Below are 15,801 nucleotides of genomic sequence, written 5' to 3'. Positions count from 1 at the left end.
TCTGTGCCTTGATTACAACCTGGGAGTCGTGAGATAAACTGTGGAAGACCCTTTGACCCTATCTATGGTCCCTGGAGGCAGTTCTGCAAGCCCGGCCCTTTCCCAAGCAGCTGCAGCCAGCGGTAGCGTATCCTCAGGACGGGGCTTTCCCAGGCAAGGCTGGGTGAAATCGGCCCCCCCTCAGCCAAGAAGATCAAGCGCAGCCTCTCGTACTCTGGGATGTGCCACGCTGCTGTGTCCCACCGCCAGGTCCCCACTTGCTGTCCCCCACCCACCCGAGAGCAAACTCACTCCTTGCTGCTGTTTGTCTGTCAATCACCCGTTAGCACAATTAAGTCCGTCGGAGGTGATGATAGGTAGGGGCTTCTAAGGGCTACTTGAGGCAGCTTTGGGAGCCCTTGGTTGTAGCTTGGAGCTGAAACATCCATGCCTGGGGACCGGGAAGGGTTAGAAAGACCGTGGTTGTGTCCCTGTGCGTTACAGGTTACATGCACAGGTCCGGAGAGCCTGAGCTCAGCTCCAGCCATCACGTGGGCGCACGTCTGTGTGCGTGTGTTGGAGGGGAAAGGCCAGAAAGTTTTCCTTTTAAAATTAAATTCATAGGATAGCCAGACCTTCCAGCTTTTTAATACAAACAGTGATTTATGGCTGCACTTAAAGAATGAGCCAGGAGCGGACAAATTCATCACGCGCCATCCTTTTCTGTCAAAGCGTCGGCGAGCCGCTTCAGCGTCGGCGCGGGGCGGTCGGGCTCCCTCCCGGCAGCAGAGCCTCCGCCGCGGGACGGCAGCGCAGCTCCCTCACCCTCACCCTGCCGCGGCAGCCGAGGTCCCGGCCCAGGGTTTCATCTGCTTGTTTTTGCTGTAAGACACACAAAAAACAAAAAACAAAAAAACAACAACAAAAGAAAAGATTGGCCATCTGCCAAATTCCCCTTCTCTCCCTCTCCCGACAGCCGGCATCGGCCGTGAAGTGCTCTTTGTACACGTGACACGAGCCTCCAAACTCGTCTTCTGTAAGTTAAATCCCAAGAAACCCACCGACATGCAGATTTTTTTGCTTTAATTATTCCCAGCTTGAGGCTCCTCCAGCCTTCCTGGTGATTTCTTACCTCTCACGTGTATTGCACTTAAACTCGGTCACTTTGGTTTTGCCTGCCCTGTGTTTGTAAGATTCCCCCAGAGCTTCAGAACAGCAACATGCACGGCAGCACGTCCTTCACTCCCTGTGTGGCCAGGCCGTAGGTCTTTCTGCCTGGTCTTCCTGGGGACTTCCAACTTTTCCATCTCCTTTTTCAGAGGAGACATTTTAGAGGATGTATATGTTTATCTTACTAGCCCCAAACCCGATGTACTGTACGAGTCCTGACACCAAATAGTTTCTAGCAGGGAGAATGGGAATGGACAGGCTTCCAAAGACCTTTGGGATTATAGAGGAGAAGGTTGCATTTAGCAGGGGACTTGCTCTTTTCTTCCTGAATCCATACCTTATTGTGTGACAGGGTCTTAGACTGATTAAGAAGCTGGTTTTAACATACAGCTGGTGTCACTTCATGTCAGTCTGTGATTTTTCAAGGAGATTTTTGCATCACTTAGGCTCACTGTGGTACTTTACTTTCTCTCCAAGACAAAAAGGCCAATACTTAATGATCTAGTTGTGAAGTTTTCCCAGGAAAAGCATCAGCATCTTCAGCTGCATGTGTGTCTGCTGCCAGATTGTGACTGGTTTAGTGTTGTTTCTTTTCAAGCACCCAAATGATGTACCTGGACAAAGAAGAGTGAACGCCAGAGTTGATGTGGGCTTGGGGTGTGTCGTTATTCAAATAATTGTAGCCTCCGAACCCAAAGTAATGCACCTGCTGAATTATTTCACCCTTCCGTTCTACTTGCATGCACACAGGCGAAGTTGGGGACATGCATAGGAAGAAGAAGGAGGGAATGTCTGAAGCAATGTAGGATTTTTGACAATACAGTGCTAGCAGCTACTGTGTATGACTGTTTTACTCTCAACAGCTTTGGTCCTTCTTTTCATGGCCCCAGTGCATTCTGTATAGTGGGAACTGAAAATGATGTGGTTATCTTGGGCTGCAAATACAGAGAATTGAAAAAAATGTGAATTCAGCCTTATCTTCTCTGTGGGGCAGTAAGTTCAATGCGTGGAATGGAGAAAAGAAAGCAGCTTTGTAATATTTCAAGAGTTTCCTTCAGAGGATATAATTTGTCTCTAAAATTTTCTTGCTTAGTAAAAATGCTCCTAAGTTAATATTAGTTTTATTATCTTCTATTATCCAGCCACTCTGTAGAGACATTTTCATAGCAAATTTGTATTCCAGTTTGTCTGTCTGCAAGCTGTCCGGGAAGATGTTAAGATTTTCCATCTCCAGTACACACGGTGTGCTTTCTAGTCTGCTTTATTGAACTCTGAACCAATATTAATTGAGGCTTTGGTGGGGTTCTCATTTGAGTGCTGGAAATCTTTGCAAAAGTTAAGTCAAGAATAATACGCTATGAAATGTGAAATAAATCAAAGTATGAAACGTTGCAAAGCTATTACTTAAAAAAATTATTGCAGTCCAGGTCAGTTTAATCCCTTTATCTAAAATGCAATTCTTCTTTTAGATCCACTGTTTTGATTCCCATAGCTATAATTGTCTGACTGTCATATGCAGAAGTCTGCAAAGAGTAATAATTATTTGTGATGATTTGAGAAATGCTTATGCTTGGACTGTCAAGTATGAAAAATTGCTAGTTCCTCTTTATTGTCTAATGCTGAACGTTTTTAAGCAAAATCTAGAATTTGGTGTATAGAATATATACCGAGTAGGGTAGTTATGGATGCAAATTGTAAAAGCCAAGTATTAAAATAGCCTAAAATATGTTTGTAACTTCAAGACTGTCCATCAAGGTTGCAAGAATCTTATGTGAAAACAGGATCGGAAATGTGCTTGCACGTAACCTCATGCTCAAAAAAACCCAACCCTTAAGCATTAGGGAAAATATAAATAATACCGAGAAACTTTTTATATATTGAATTACAAACACCTCCTAGAACTCAGATGGTGTGGTTGATGGGCTGGGGAAAGGAGAGCTGATAATACCTGAGAGATTTTAAGTCAACTGAAATAGTAGTCTCTCTCCATGTCACATAACTAGGACTGTTAGTGCCACCTATAGTTAGTCTATCTGACACTTTTCACTTTAAGACCTTGTTTTCAATGGATTGTGAGCCTGCTGCACAGAGCTTCTAAACAAATACCATTAAGAAGAATTTGGTGGAGATAAGCTCGGGTTTATGCTAAGCTTAACAGTGCTACTGGATAGACCTAATTGGGTGTTCAGCAGAGATGCAGCTGATTTTGGTTGGTAGCCGCTTGGACCACAGATAAGGGGAACCCGGCGGCAAGTTGCATAGATCTAGCACAGGACAGCAACCAAACCCCAAACACAAGTGTAACTGAAGAATTAAAGACAGATGCAAAGTCTTCATTAATGCAAAACTGAAGAGAAAAAGCAATTTAGCAGGGCATGGGACTGCAAACCCCATTCACAGTACTTATCCTCCTTATTCCACTCTAATTTGGATAATTTTGCCCTTTAGTCTGTCATGCCCAAATGTCGTGTTAGCACTCCCAACATTGGTTGGTTGTGAGCCTGGTTACAGTAATATGCAGAACTAGCAGCAGCTGCAGACAGTGCAATAGAAATAAATAAAACCCTGCCTTCTAAGTGTGGGGGACACTTCTTTGCACACTACTTTTGTATAGCGAGACAAAATTTAATTAATGGGTTTTTTGAGTGACGCTTAGGTATTTCCATCCTTCTATTAAAAAAGTGCTTTCAGTGCAGGTACCTATGAACTGGATTGATCTCTGCTCCTAGTTTGGAGTACTCTACTATATTCAGAAAAAACCTCATTAATTAAAAATGTCCTGTGTTTAAATCTGAACTTAATGCTTGGCCATCAAGCTTGGAAAGGCCCTCAAAGATTATTTTATCCTGCTGTGCCTAAGTAACCAGAAGAAAACACCTCCCATCTCATTACTGTGATTTACCTTGAATAACCTTTGCATGTCGCGGAGTGATGATTGTCAGTTGGTCAGCATATATATTTCTGGTTAGGATATTCTCTAGTGCACTACACTCAAAGCCCCCTGCCCGCCCGTTGTGCAGAAGACATCCACATGAGCAGAGTGTGCTGGACTTAGCTTTCCTCCCCTGTTGTTAGTTTAGGACTGATGGAGATGAGAAGCTTCTGGGATCAGAGTGTCCCCAGACTACTTTTTTTATTTTTTTTTTTCCTTCTTTAAATGCCACTGAGCTTGGGAGTCTCCCGCTGCTCATGTTGCCTCCCTGTTCAACTCGGTTGCTGCATCAGAAAAGAAAAAAACCTTTGATCTTGACATGCCCTTCTTTGTCCCCCTTTACAACTTCTGCAGGAAAAAAACCCCGTGATCAAGTGCATCTATGGTGTTGTCAGTCCCTTCAGGGAAGAATGGATGCTTTTATCAGATGTCTTCCCAAAACCTTTAATGCCCAGCTGAAGTCCAAGTTGAACTGTCAGAGGACAGACCGGAGCACTGACTTTACCACCATCCCCACGCTGCTCTCAGGGTAACCTGCACACATGCTTAAAAGTGCCCTCTCCCAAAGTGGGGTGGATTTAGGCCATTCTTGAACCGAGGGATCAGCGGGGACCTCAGGTAATGACCGTAGATGCCGCAGTCGGTGTCCGGGCAGCAGCTGTGCTCTCCCAGCTCTGCTGTACCCAAATCTATAACAGCTTTGGGGGAAGACAGTCCTTGGCCCAAATTGTTTGACTTACCCTTCACCATCCATGGGTTTCAAGACAGCTCTCCCTTGGATCTTATCTCTCTGGCTGCTTAAATCTGTAGGGTGTATTTTCCTCGTTAGTTGTGAGCACATTTTCACTGGCCAAGTGGATCTCTAGTTTACGTGAATGCAGTTCAAGTCTCGTGTAATCATACTCCTTTCCCAGTTCCCCTCACCAGCTTCAGGAGTTGAATTATTATGTCGCTTAAAAGCCTTGCCTATAACTTAAAATGAGGAGGGACCATATTAGCATCAGATAACTCAGTTTTAATATATAATTTCAAAATACCAAATTGAAAAATGCTGTTATGATTACCTCGCATGGTGCTGTAGGCTCTGGGGACCGTGGAGCATGTCCTCTGTGATCTGCAGCTTGCAAGGAAGAGTTTGGTGGTTCTGCAGGAGCTCCCTGAAAGGCTTTCTGGTGCCTTACCCGACTTTTCACTAGCACAGTGTGAGTGTGGTTTTCGTATCGCCCACTCCTTCAGCGAGAGGGCTGTTACCATTAAACCTCAAGGAGAGCCAGCAGGACTCTTTGCTTCTCTGGGGGAAGCAGGTAGGTTAGCTCTTCAGGGTGCATCGGGTGTGTTAGCTGCAGAAGAAAATGGGGTTTGATACAGTTGGCATCGTTCCAGGACAGTCACTAAATTGGCCTTTTTTTTCAATGAGCTGAAGTCGATAGGCAAAAAAAAAAAGGGAAGCAGAGCTTTCAGAATTGTATTTCCTACATGGTTCTTCATCCATCAGCCATACCAAATGGTACTGTAATTTATGAGAATAGGGCAATACCCTTTTAACATTACATTGATATTTAATATGTGTTCTGTGTGCCACCGGACAGGCCAGAGCACATGCAGAGCTGACCCTGGGGTGTTGGTGTATACTTAGTAAATGTAGCTGACCAAACTTGTATGCCATTTCTTCATATCTTTTCCATGTTAAAAAGAGTGGGAGACAAGTACCACTTCAAAATGCACAAGTATCATCTTTTAAGTGAATTTAATGTAGTACAATCTCATTTGCAATTGCAAATACTAAGGCTGCATTTTTCCCCTTACTCCGAATGCCTGAAAATCTCATTAATGTTAATGTAAGGGGAAGAAGTGCTTAGCCTATTGATGTAGGAATGAAATCAGGAGCAAAGCACAGCTCTACGAAGATTCATCTGCAGATTAGGGTCTGAAGCTACCATTAGATTATCAAATCTGACCTTCTATCTAATGCATGCCATAGAATCTCATCCACTTAATTCTGTATTTATCCCAACAACAGCACCAGAAAAGCAAATACAGTGCATTAACATATTGTAATGTAGCAGTATATTCAGGCATGTCTTATTTTTTTTACTCTAAAACCAGAGGCAAACAGCAGTACTGTGCTATACAATATTGATGAAAATCTGCAGGAGGAGAGATTTCACCATTTTATCTGTCTGCAGAGAGTTTGTACGTCTATTGTTTGCATAGGGTTTTGTTTAGTTCTTTGAAAATTATTCACTGGTAACTCTAACCAGTATAGAGCTGACCATTAGTTCTGTTTGTCTCTGAGGACAGCACAAATTGAAATAGGGATTTTATATTTTTTTTAACAGAAAAAGTAATTTTCTTCAAAAATCTGTGTGGACCTTGACAACTGCGTTCTAGCATTTTGTTTTGGAAACTCTCTGCCAGTCAGTTTTCCTAGGAAACATGAAGTATATTTCACATCTTGCTTCTCATCTCTTTGACTAGAGCACAAAACTGCCCTTGAAGTGCACCTGGGAGGTTTTCAGGGGGATACCACACACGCACAAAAGACGAGCCAAGCTGTCTAAAGGAGCTGCACTGGGCTATTGCATGTTTTAACCATTAGCCAACATTTTACTGAACAAAGGGGCTAAAGAGGTGAGATGAGGAAAGTATCAAGGAATTCAGAGGAGAAGCCGTGGGTGGCACAGTACAAAATACAGAGGTCCCAGGCTTGGCACATAAATGCTGTCCTGAAGAAAAAAATCCTCCTGCCCAAATTTGAGGTGCACCAGCCCCTTGGTGTTGCTCATCCCACGAGAACATTCCTCTGCAACCCACTGCAGCTCAGAGAGAGGGACAGTCTTTGCTGCCCACGTGTTGCAAAAGCGTTTGCTGCCCCTTGGGGGGGGTGAAACCTGGGCTCTTAGGGCTTGTCTGTAACAATACAATTTCTATTTCCTTTCCGTCTAAAACTCAGAAATCCTACAACCGGCTTGGTCCCATCTTGGCGTTTAGTTTGAGTTTTGCCTCTAAAGTGCATTTGGATCCTGTTCTTTGAGGGCTTTTTTTGATAGGAATCATGGCTAACTACTGGTATTGAAAGCAGAGATTTGACCATGACTGCAGGAACTGGAGGTTCAGTACGAACCCCTAAGCTGCTGCAAAACCACTTGCCAAGGGTGTTATACTGGCAAGGGGGAAGACCCCTATAACCAAAGGCATCCCCATAGCAGATTTATACAGTCTACATTGCTGCAACTGCTTCATTGCAGTGGCCTGTGATTCATGTTAACCTAACTAGAAGGTAGCAGATAAACATTTTGAAAGACTTGGTATACAAGAAAGAATCTCAGACCTCCTTGCCTATGAAATAGGAAGGTCAATACTTGCCTTAATACTTGGCTTTGAGGCTAAACTAATTATTGAGTGTAAGGCTCTTTGAAATCCACAGGTAAGTGGTGTTAAGTAAATGTAAATAACATTACCAAAACCTCCCCCCTGTTGCTTTGATGCAATTTATTCAGAACATGTAAAAAGGTGTTTGTAGCAGTGAGGGTACAGCTGCACAGCAAAACACTGTGCCATGCAGAGACACCTCAGGTGGCTCTGAATAACCAAACACAGGAGCCCTGCGTCGGCACGGTCCTTTGCTTGGGCTAATATTCCCTCTTTTCCGGAGGAGCTCATTACCTCCCTTAGCAGAAGCTCTCGCTGTTTCTGCTGGACACAATCTGGGCAGGAGGAGGCTGGTGGTGAGAGTGTGGCCATGTCTGTGCCACTGCCGTGTGGGTCCCTCCTAAGAGAGATTACAACATCTCCAAAGCATCCAGCAGCAGTATTAGTAGAAAGTTAGGGCACTATTAATAAAATAATAAAGGGCTATAGATGAACGTAGTGCTGTGTGTGTTAGAAGGCCATGCACTCTTTCCTTCTCTGTCAATATGGCTTTAGCAGAGAGGCAAATTTATAGTTAATGTTCTCCCTGCTCCTCAAGAAATCACATCTGAGTGGATGTTCCCCTTGGGGAGTAGCAGTGTCGTGGTTTAAGCCCAGCCAGCAACTGAGCACCACGCAGCTGCTCGCTCACTTCCCCCCACACCCAGTGGGATAAGGGAGAGAACTGGGGGGGGGTGGGGAGTAAAACTTGTGGGTTGAGATGAGAACAATTTAATAGAACAGAAAGGAAGAAACTAATAATGATAATAATAACAATAACAAAATGACAATAATAATAATAAAAGAATTGGAATATACAAAACAAGTGACGCACAATACAATAGCTCACCACTCGCTGACCGATGCCCAGTTAGTTCCTGAGCAGTGATGCCCCCAGGCCAACTGCCCCCAGTTTATATACTGGGCATGATGTCCCATGGTATGGAATACCCCTTTGGCCAGTCTGGGTCAGCTGTCCTGGCTGTGTCCCCTCCCAACTCCTTGTGCCCCTCCAGCCTTCTTGCTGGCTGGGCATGAGAAGCTGAAAACTCCTTGACTTAGTCTAAACACTACTTAGCAACAACTGAAAACATCAGTGTGTTATCAACATTCTTCTGGTAGTGAACCCACAACATAACACTATACCAGCTACTAGAAAGAAAATTAACTCTATCCCAGCCAAAACCAGGACAAACAGGAACCTCCATGGGCTTCATTTCTTCTGCCAAGGTCATAGTGAAGAAACAAGCCACGATTATTAAATTCTCCAGCATAAAAGACATCAGCAACAAGAGCACATACTGTTTTCATTCTGACAAATTTTCCAACTCTGATGTCTTCCTACCCCATCTTAGCAGCAAAAAGGTCAGGCAGGGTCCAGCACTGCTGTAGCCGTGGGGTGGACTGCAGAGTGGAGGGGAGATCTGTTTTCCAGCACTAAGAAAAGCAGTGACCGCATCTCGGGATGAGGGTGCTGCAAATACACTTGCCACCAGGCTGTGTGAGCGCTTGTGCTCCTTCAAAGGCTTCAAAGCAAAGCCCTGGACACTCTCTGAACAGCATTTAAGCAGCACGTATCAAGAAGTTTGGAGACAAAAAGAGTGTGTCTTCCAGCATAGGAACAATTTTACTCAGCCACGTAATAATGAACTGTTCTATACAGGCAGTAATTTACTTTTGTATGAATTTCTATAATAAGCAAAAAGGCAGTAAGAGTTTCCCAGCCGCTTGACTTACCGGTGCCTGTGCTTTCTTTGCAGTTGTCCAACACAGCAATTCTTCATCAGATTAGACGAGACCAAGTGACAGACACGTGCCGAGCAAACAGCGTATCTAGCAGGAAGCGCCGTGTGCTGACACCCAATGATCTCAAGCACCTAGTCGTGGATGAAGACCATGAAATGATCTATTGCTATGTTCCCAAAGTGGCCTGCACAAACTGGAAGAGAGTCATGATGGTTTTGACGGGAAGAGGCAAGTACAGCGATCCAATGGAGATACCAGCCAATGAAGCCCATGTGTCTTCGAACCTGAAGACCCTCAACCAGTACAGCATCCCAGAGATCAACCACCGCTTGAAAAACTACATGAAGTTCCTCTTTGTTCGCGAGCCTTTCGAGAGACTGGTGTCAGCCTACAGGAACAAGTTCACCCAGAAGTACAACACTTCCTTCCACAAGCGATATGGCACCAAAATCGTGAGGCGCCAGAGGAAAAACGCAACCCAGGAAGCTCTGCGTAAAGGCGATGACGTGAAATTTGAAGAGTTTGTGGCGTATCTCATTGACCCGCACACCCAAAGAGAAGAGCCCTTCAACGAGCACTGGCAGACTGTGTACTCCCTCTGCCACCCTTGCCACATCCACTACGACCTCATAGGAAAATACGAAACGCTCGAAGAGGATTCGAATTACATTCTCCAGCTGGCGGGAGTAGGCAACTACCTGAAGTTCCCCACCTATGCAAAGTCTACGAGAACTACTGACGAAATGACCACAGAGTTCTTCCAGAACATCAGCTCCGAGCACCAAACGCAGCTGTATGAAGTCTACAAACTTGATTTTTTAATGTTCAATTACTCAGTGCCAAGCTACCTGAAATTGGAATGAGGGATGGGTTGGGGGGAGAGAGGGGAGAGAAAGCCTGTTTTATTTAAGATTTTTATTTGTCATAATAAATATGGAGAATGGGTTATTTTGTAAATTAATATTTTTTTTTGAATGATGCTGCGAGCAGCACAGTCAAAATTATTTAAATCAACTGTAAGAAAGGACAGCTCTCTTTGCAGGGTAACAGGATTGTGACGATCTAGCTGTAGAAATGAATAATACTGCTACACTGTTTTAAAAAAAAGTTAATTGTGTTCTGGTGAATTTCATTGATCTTGCATTGCTCCAATTCTAATTAATGTTATTTATACTTATTTAAAACATGGTCTCTTGGTAGGTGTCACTTCAGCAGCAGAGATAAGGTAACATTTGGACAAAAGGAGTCTGGTTTTGTGCTTTGCTCAGTTGAGCTTGTCTCTGGGTAATAATACTCTTCCATTAGCCATTGATGCAGGTAAATATGGGAACGGTTCTTGACACCACACATTTTGAGAAGAGTGGTGGAAATAATTTCTTCAGAAAGTGATATTGCACTCAAGTGTACTAAAAAAATTAAATCTGTCTTTCTAGCCCTGAAAAGGAAAAGTAAAAGAGATTTTGATAGATTCATGATAGCTAAACTCATGACTGAAAGAAATGTGAATGTATTCCTTGGGAAGAGAAACCATGAACTTTTTATAAGTCTGGACTTATTGAGTTTATCAAGAATATGACCAGTCCCATTGTGTCTTAATTTGAAGCCTGCCAGCCTAATTGAATGCAGATTTGCAGATAGTCCATCAGAAAAAAATCAGCATTTTGAAAGTGACTGTAGAGATTTTTGAATGCCCAAAGCAATTAGCATTGACATAATTCATATCCAGGCTGGGGCTGGGGAGAGCTCTGTCCTCTGCAAGTCTTGCCTCCCTATCTGATCTTAAGATGGACAACTGAAATTGGCTCGAAAGACACCGGTCATGATACATTGCTATAAAGGATGTGGGCATGTCATTTGAAAAGTCAGAAAGTCATCTTCATGTTGATCTCTAAGCATGCAAGGCAATAAAAAAGGTCTCACCCTCCTGCATGCTGGTTTCATGGCTTTTTCCTAGGGGGAAGAGGGAGTCGTCTTTTTCTTTAGTTGATGCCTAAATACCATTGACAAGGATGTTTCCAATTTCCAGTGGGTTAGTATTTCATCTAAGTCAGCTCTAGTGTGAGATCATGACCTCTTTACTTAAGGTGAATGTCTGAGTAGCAGTTGTTTTGTGGATAACACCTTGTTGGGATGGCGGACTGTACCAGGCGTAGCATATCGAGCAATTGTTTTGGGCAAGCAAGTAGTAATCTATTCACGGCAAATAAAGAATGAAAAATGAGATTTCAGTGCGGAACTATTAGCAAGCTAGTGAGCAGAAGTACAGGCTTCTCCAAATGCCTGCTTTAATTTGAGGCAGGCGAGGGGTACGGCCAAGCGGGCGGCCGGCGCCTGCCCGGGGACTGGTCTGTAGTCACCCCAAGCTCTCCCGTCCCAGGGCAGCCAGCCGATGGGCAAAAGGAGGCTTAAATCAAGGCACGGGGGGGAACCCAAAATCTCTTCTAAAGTTGATTGATGGTTAAAATGGGGTTTGAACTTGCCTGCACGTCAATCTTAGAATCAAACCAAACCATTCCAAAACTTAGTGAAGATTCGAATAAACTCAGCTGAAGGCAGAGCTGCTTTTAACAGTATCAGAGCCGGATCTTGAAAATGTCATATTGTACAGTAGCCAGTAATATCCACTGAATTGCATTAGTCTCCAGGACAGATATGTGGTTAAAGGAGAAAAATAGGTTCCATCTTATTTTATAAAAATAAGTCGCCAAATAAATCTCAGTGAAGAACAAATTAACATAACAAACAGCAGCTGAAGTCCTTTCACAATTGGATTTGGTCTTAGCCAGGATTCGGGTCATTATTTTTTTTTATCATACCCTACAAATAAATCTCTCGTCCATTCTGGAACAGCCACAGTTTTCATAACCCAGGCCCTATTTATAACCCGGAGTGCTGACCCAGTGGCTAGCGAAGAGCCGGCTGTCTGCGCCTGACAGCTCTGAATTCCTGAGCGGTTGCTGATTGCTGGCTTGTTTTACTTGAAAGCAGTTTTGTCTCATTTAGAGTACATGGAGCTGTTGCAAGTGCCTATCACAGTGTGCCCTGGCTTTCTTTCGTTTGTAGTTCAATGGTTATATATTTGTTAAAAAAAAAATAAAAATCTGTCTGAGGGTAGATTCCCCCTCTCCCCCCCCAAATATTTCCCGCAAGCTGTTTGTGTGCTTGTTTCATCTTGTATCTGACAGTGTTCATATTTTGGTCCAATTCTCTCTTCAGTTAGCTGTTAATCCTTCCAACAGAATGTGATGTGAATTTTTTCATTTAAGAAAAAAGTTGCTTCAGAAAGTAAATCATTTTCAAAGGGAGTGTGCTTCCCCCCTCCTTTTTGTACTTTTCTCTGTCATCACCATGGTTTTGTCTGTTCTGAAATACTCTCTTTAGTTTCACTGCTTTGGAGACACAAAAACCCTATTTGACAGCTATGATAGAAAAGCTTTAGGTGAAAAACATGTTCAGGAGATCTGAGGGGTGAGCGCTGCTCGAGCCGGGATTTTTAGCAGCAGCTTTGGGTTTGATTACCCAAATTCTGCCTCCCCGCAGAGGGCTGCCCTATGGGCGGATGCTCAGCACTGAGATGGCTTTTATTTGGACTTAAGTGGCTACTTAAAAGTCACTTGCCTTTTAAAAACCTTGATCCCAAACTACTACAAACCGTCCATTTAGTGTGTTATATGCATTTTGGGGTGCTGTGAATGGGCTGTAGGTCTGCGTTTAAAATGAACAGCTGATACGCTGGCTACGATCGTGTCCTGCGTGGTGAGCATGAAGCCCTCGGCAGGTCAGAGCTGGACCACAAATGTTAAGAAATAGCCTTTTTTTTTCAGTCTACTGGGTGTGTTGTTTTGACTGAGCCAAAAACTATCTCTTTCCACTGCACCCACACAGGAGGGTGTTCTGGATTGTTCCTCCTTATCTCAGCGAGCTGGTGGCCACTACCTGCTATGCAGGGGCAGCTGGGGAACCAGGTTGGTTTTACCCCCACCTCTTTACTGGGTTTCCCAGCCGGAGGAGAAGAGGGGCTGGTCTGCTCCCGAGCTCTGCCTCCCTCCCTGGTTCATTTCTGCTGTGGCCACGGCTGGTCCTGGGAGCCAGATGGGCAAATCTGCAGCCCCAGCAAAATGCAAAATACAGATGTGCCCATGGGGCCGCGAGGGCCACCCGGGGAGCTGCCGGTTGAGAAGAATGTGCGTTTAGTTCTGGTCGGGCAGTGGTGAGCGCGGAGAGGACCCAGCGGGGAAGGTCCCGCTCCCCACCTCTGCCCCCAGCCCCCTCAAAAGCCGCTGGGCTCGGGAGCAGTGATCCCCATCTCCGAGCAGCTGGTGCCTCCCTGTCATTTGGCTGGGCCAGCGCTGAGCCCAGCAGCGCCTGCGGCTCCTTACCCACAGCCGGGGGTTCGTTCCCACCCCCCAGATGGCCCCAAGCACCTTTACCTGGTGCCCAGGCTGGATTTGGCCCATCTGAACACGGTGGTGACTCCTGGGCGGTAGGAGGTTCCCCCATACCCTGACTTGGTCCATGCTTCAGCCTCTTCATAAACCATGTCCATTATCACAGAAACGTGCGAGCTGCCTGAACCACGCGCTGTGTAAAACAAGTGAAATAATAAATAATCCACAAGCAGAAGTGCTTTTAGAAGTAAGTTGACCCCAGATGTTTTAGGGTTTCACTGTAGTCTGCTGCACTTTTCAGGTACAAAAAGGGACTGTCCTTACTATTACTCTTGTTACAGAGAGTGTTATTTTCTTACATGCATGCACAATACAATGTGTACGAATAATTTAACATCGATGTGGGTTGGATTTTTTTTTTTTAACCTATTTGTATGCAGTAGAAGGCTTGTTGTAGAAAAGTATCTCCTCATACCTAAATATACTGTTAATAAAGGAAAAAGCTAAATTATACATTGCCAACACAAGTGTGAACTGCTCATGAATCTTTCCTTAAAAAAGCCATTCAAGCCTGATTATTTTTCTAAGTAACTTCAATTAAATTGAAGAAAGAAAGTTCCTCTCTGTGTGCTTTATTTCTGGCTCGTGCTTTCAGGGTGGGATTTTTGTCTGCATAGCTTTGCTTTCCCAGAAGGCTTATTGTGGCAGGACAAGCAGAAGACTCAAAATTATCTACTGCTGTGCAGGAGGAGAGCTAAAGTCATCTAACACCGTCCCTCTTGCTCCCTTCCTTCTCAAGTTCCCAGCAGCAAGGATGAGGGCTGTCAATTTAAGACCTGTCACGTGCCCAGAAACATCATCCCACCTCAAGCAAGGATGTTTTAGAGTCAGTCAGATGACATAAACTCCAGCTGTCTGATGAGCTTTAGGCCACGTGCTTGCCCACCTTCATGTGAATTCACTAACAATGGCTTTGAGTTAAAATTTCCCGCAGTCCTCAAATCTGTGTGGTCTCATCTGTGGTTTTCACTGAGGCCACGTCTAACCCCAAAGCAGAAACTTCCAGCTGGGCTTTGAAGACAAACTTGGCAGGGAAATCAGCATCATAAATTACACTTAGAAAAAAGCATACATTTAGGCAATAAGTGCTCACCATCGTGACTGTGTTGTTGGAAGGGACCCTGGGGGTCACCTGGGCCACGCCACTGCGGAAGGTCACCACGACCAGGTCAGCCATGGTTTTGACTAACCGAGGCTTCAACGCTTCTGGGGATGGAGGGCGACCCACCCAACAGAGATGGTTTTTTCCTAGTGGGCTCTCTGAGACTCCCAGCCTTTAACTTGTTTCCATCATCTGTCACTGCTGGAATAAGAGTTTGGATTCACTTTGTAAGTCTCCTTCAAGTAGTTGTAGACTGCTACTAGTCTCCTAGTTCGTGACACCATCACCACACTAAATAAGGCCAGATCCCTCAACATCTCCTCGTAGGTGATATCCTTTAGGTCACTGAACATCTTGGTATCCCATCGCTGTAACCTCTCCAGCATCTTCACATCCCTCTTGAACCGGGGAGGGCCCCAAAACTGAATGCCGTATTCTGGGTGCAAACAGATCATTTAATCTGCCGGCCCCACTCCTCAGAAGGCAAACATCATTCACAATGAGAGCAGAGGCAAAGAGAAAATAGGAAATCTGCTGAGTAGGTGTCATAGCACATGGTGGGCTATCTTTAGAGCCCATTCCCACCTTAAACACCCCACCACCCTGCACTCCCTAATTAATAGGCAGAACTGGAGCGTAGCCTCCTGAAATCGCAGCCTGGCTGTGCGGTATTAAGACAACAACCTTCACATTTCAAAACATCGGCGATTTGTTTCCTCTACAATCTCACCCAGAGAGGGAGATAATTAAGAAGATCTCGAGAAGGACTCGGTGTCAGTGAGCGATTAGCACCGTGTTGATCGCTTTGCCTCCCTCGGCACCTTGGCAGGGCATGGATGACATACGCTTCGAAGTGATGCAGTCCTCTTCTGGCAGCACATGGGTCTAAGCAAGCCACTGCACTGCCCTGAGAGAGTCCCTCAGCTTCGAATAACATCTGCGGTCCCAAAAATGAAGTCACGCAGAAACGAGGGCCAAGAGAAATCCCGTGGCTGCGTGGGGGCAGGTGGGGC

The 15,801-nt window shown here is 44.8% G+C and overlaps 1 protein-coding gene across 3 annotated transcripts in view; it reads left to right on the top strand.

Moving 5' to 3' along the window:
- The window catches only part of CHST11 (carbohydrate sulfotransferase 11), a 174,453-nt gene extending 160,209 nt beyond the window's left edge, over positions 1 to 14,244 (top strand). For all 3 annotated transcript variants that reach the window (XM_069807428.1, XM_069807427.1, XM_069807429.1), the window contains one exon: positions 9,253 to 14,244. In XM_069807428.1, coding sequence (XP_069663529.1) covers positions 9,253 to 10,101 — 849 coding nt within the window. In that variant the 3' untranslated portion in view covers positions 10,102 to 14,244. The remainder of the gene's footprint in view (positions 1 to 9,252) is intronic.
- Positions 14,245 to 15,801: the final 1,557 nt, after the last annotated feature.

This window comes from Haliaeetus albicilla, chromosome 19, assembly GCF_947461875.1.
Source record: "Haliaeetus albicilla chromosome 19, bHalAlb1.1, whole genome shotgun sequence".
Classification (NCBI taxonomy): Eukaryota; Metazoa; Chordata; class Aves; order Accipitriformes; family Accipitridae; genus Haliaeetus; species Haliaeetus albicilla.
The sequence above is the reverse complement of the archived record's forward strand: the minus strand, read 5'-3'. Positions and strand labels throughout refer to the sequence as shown.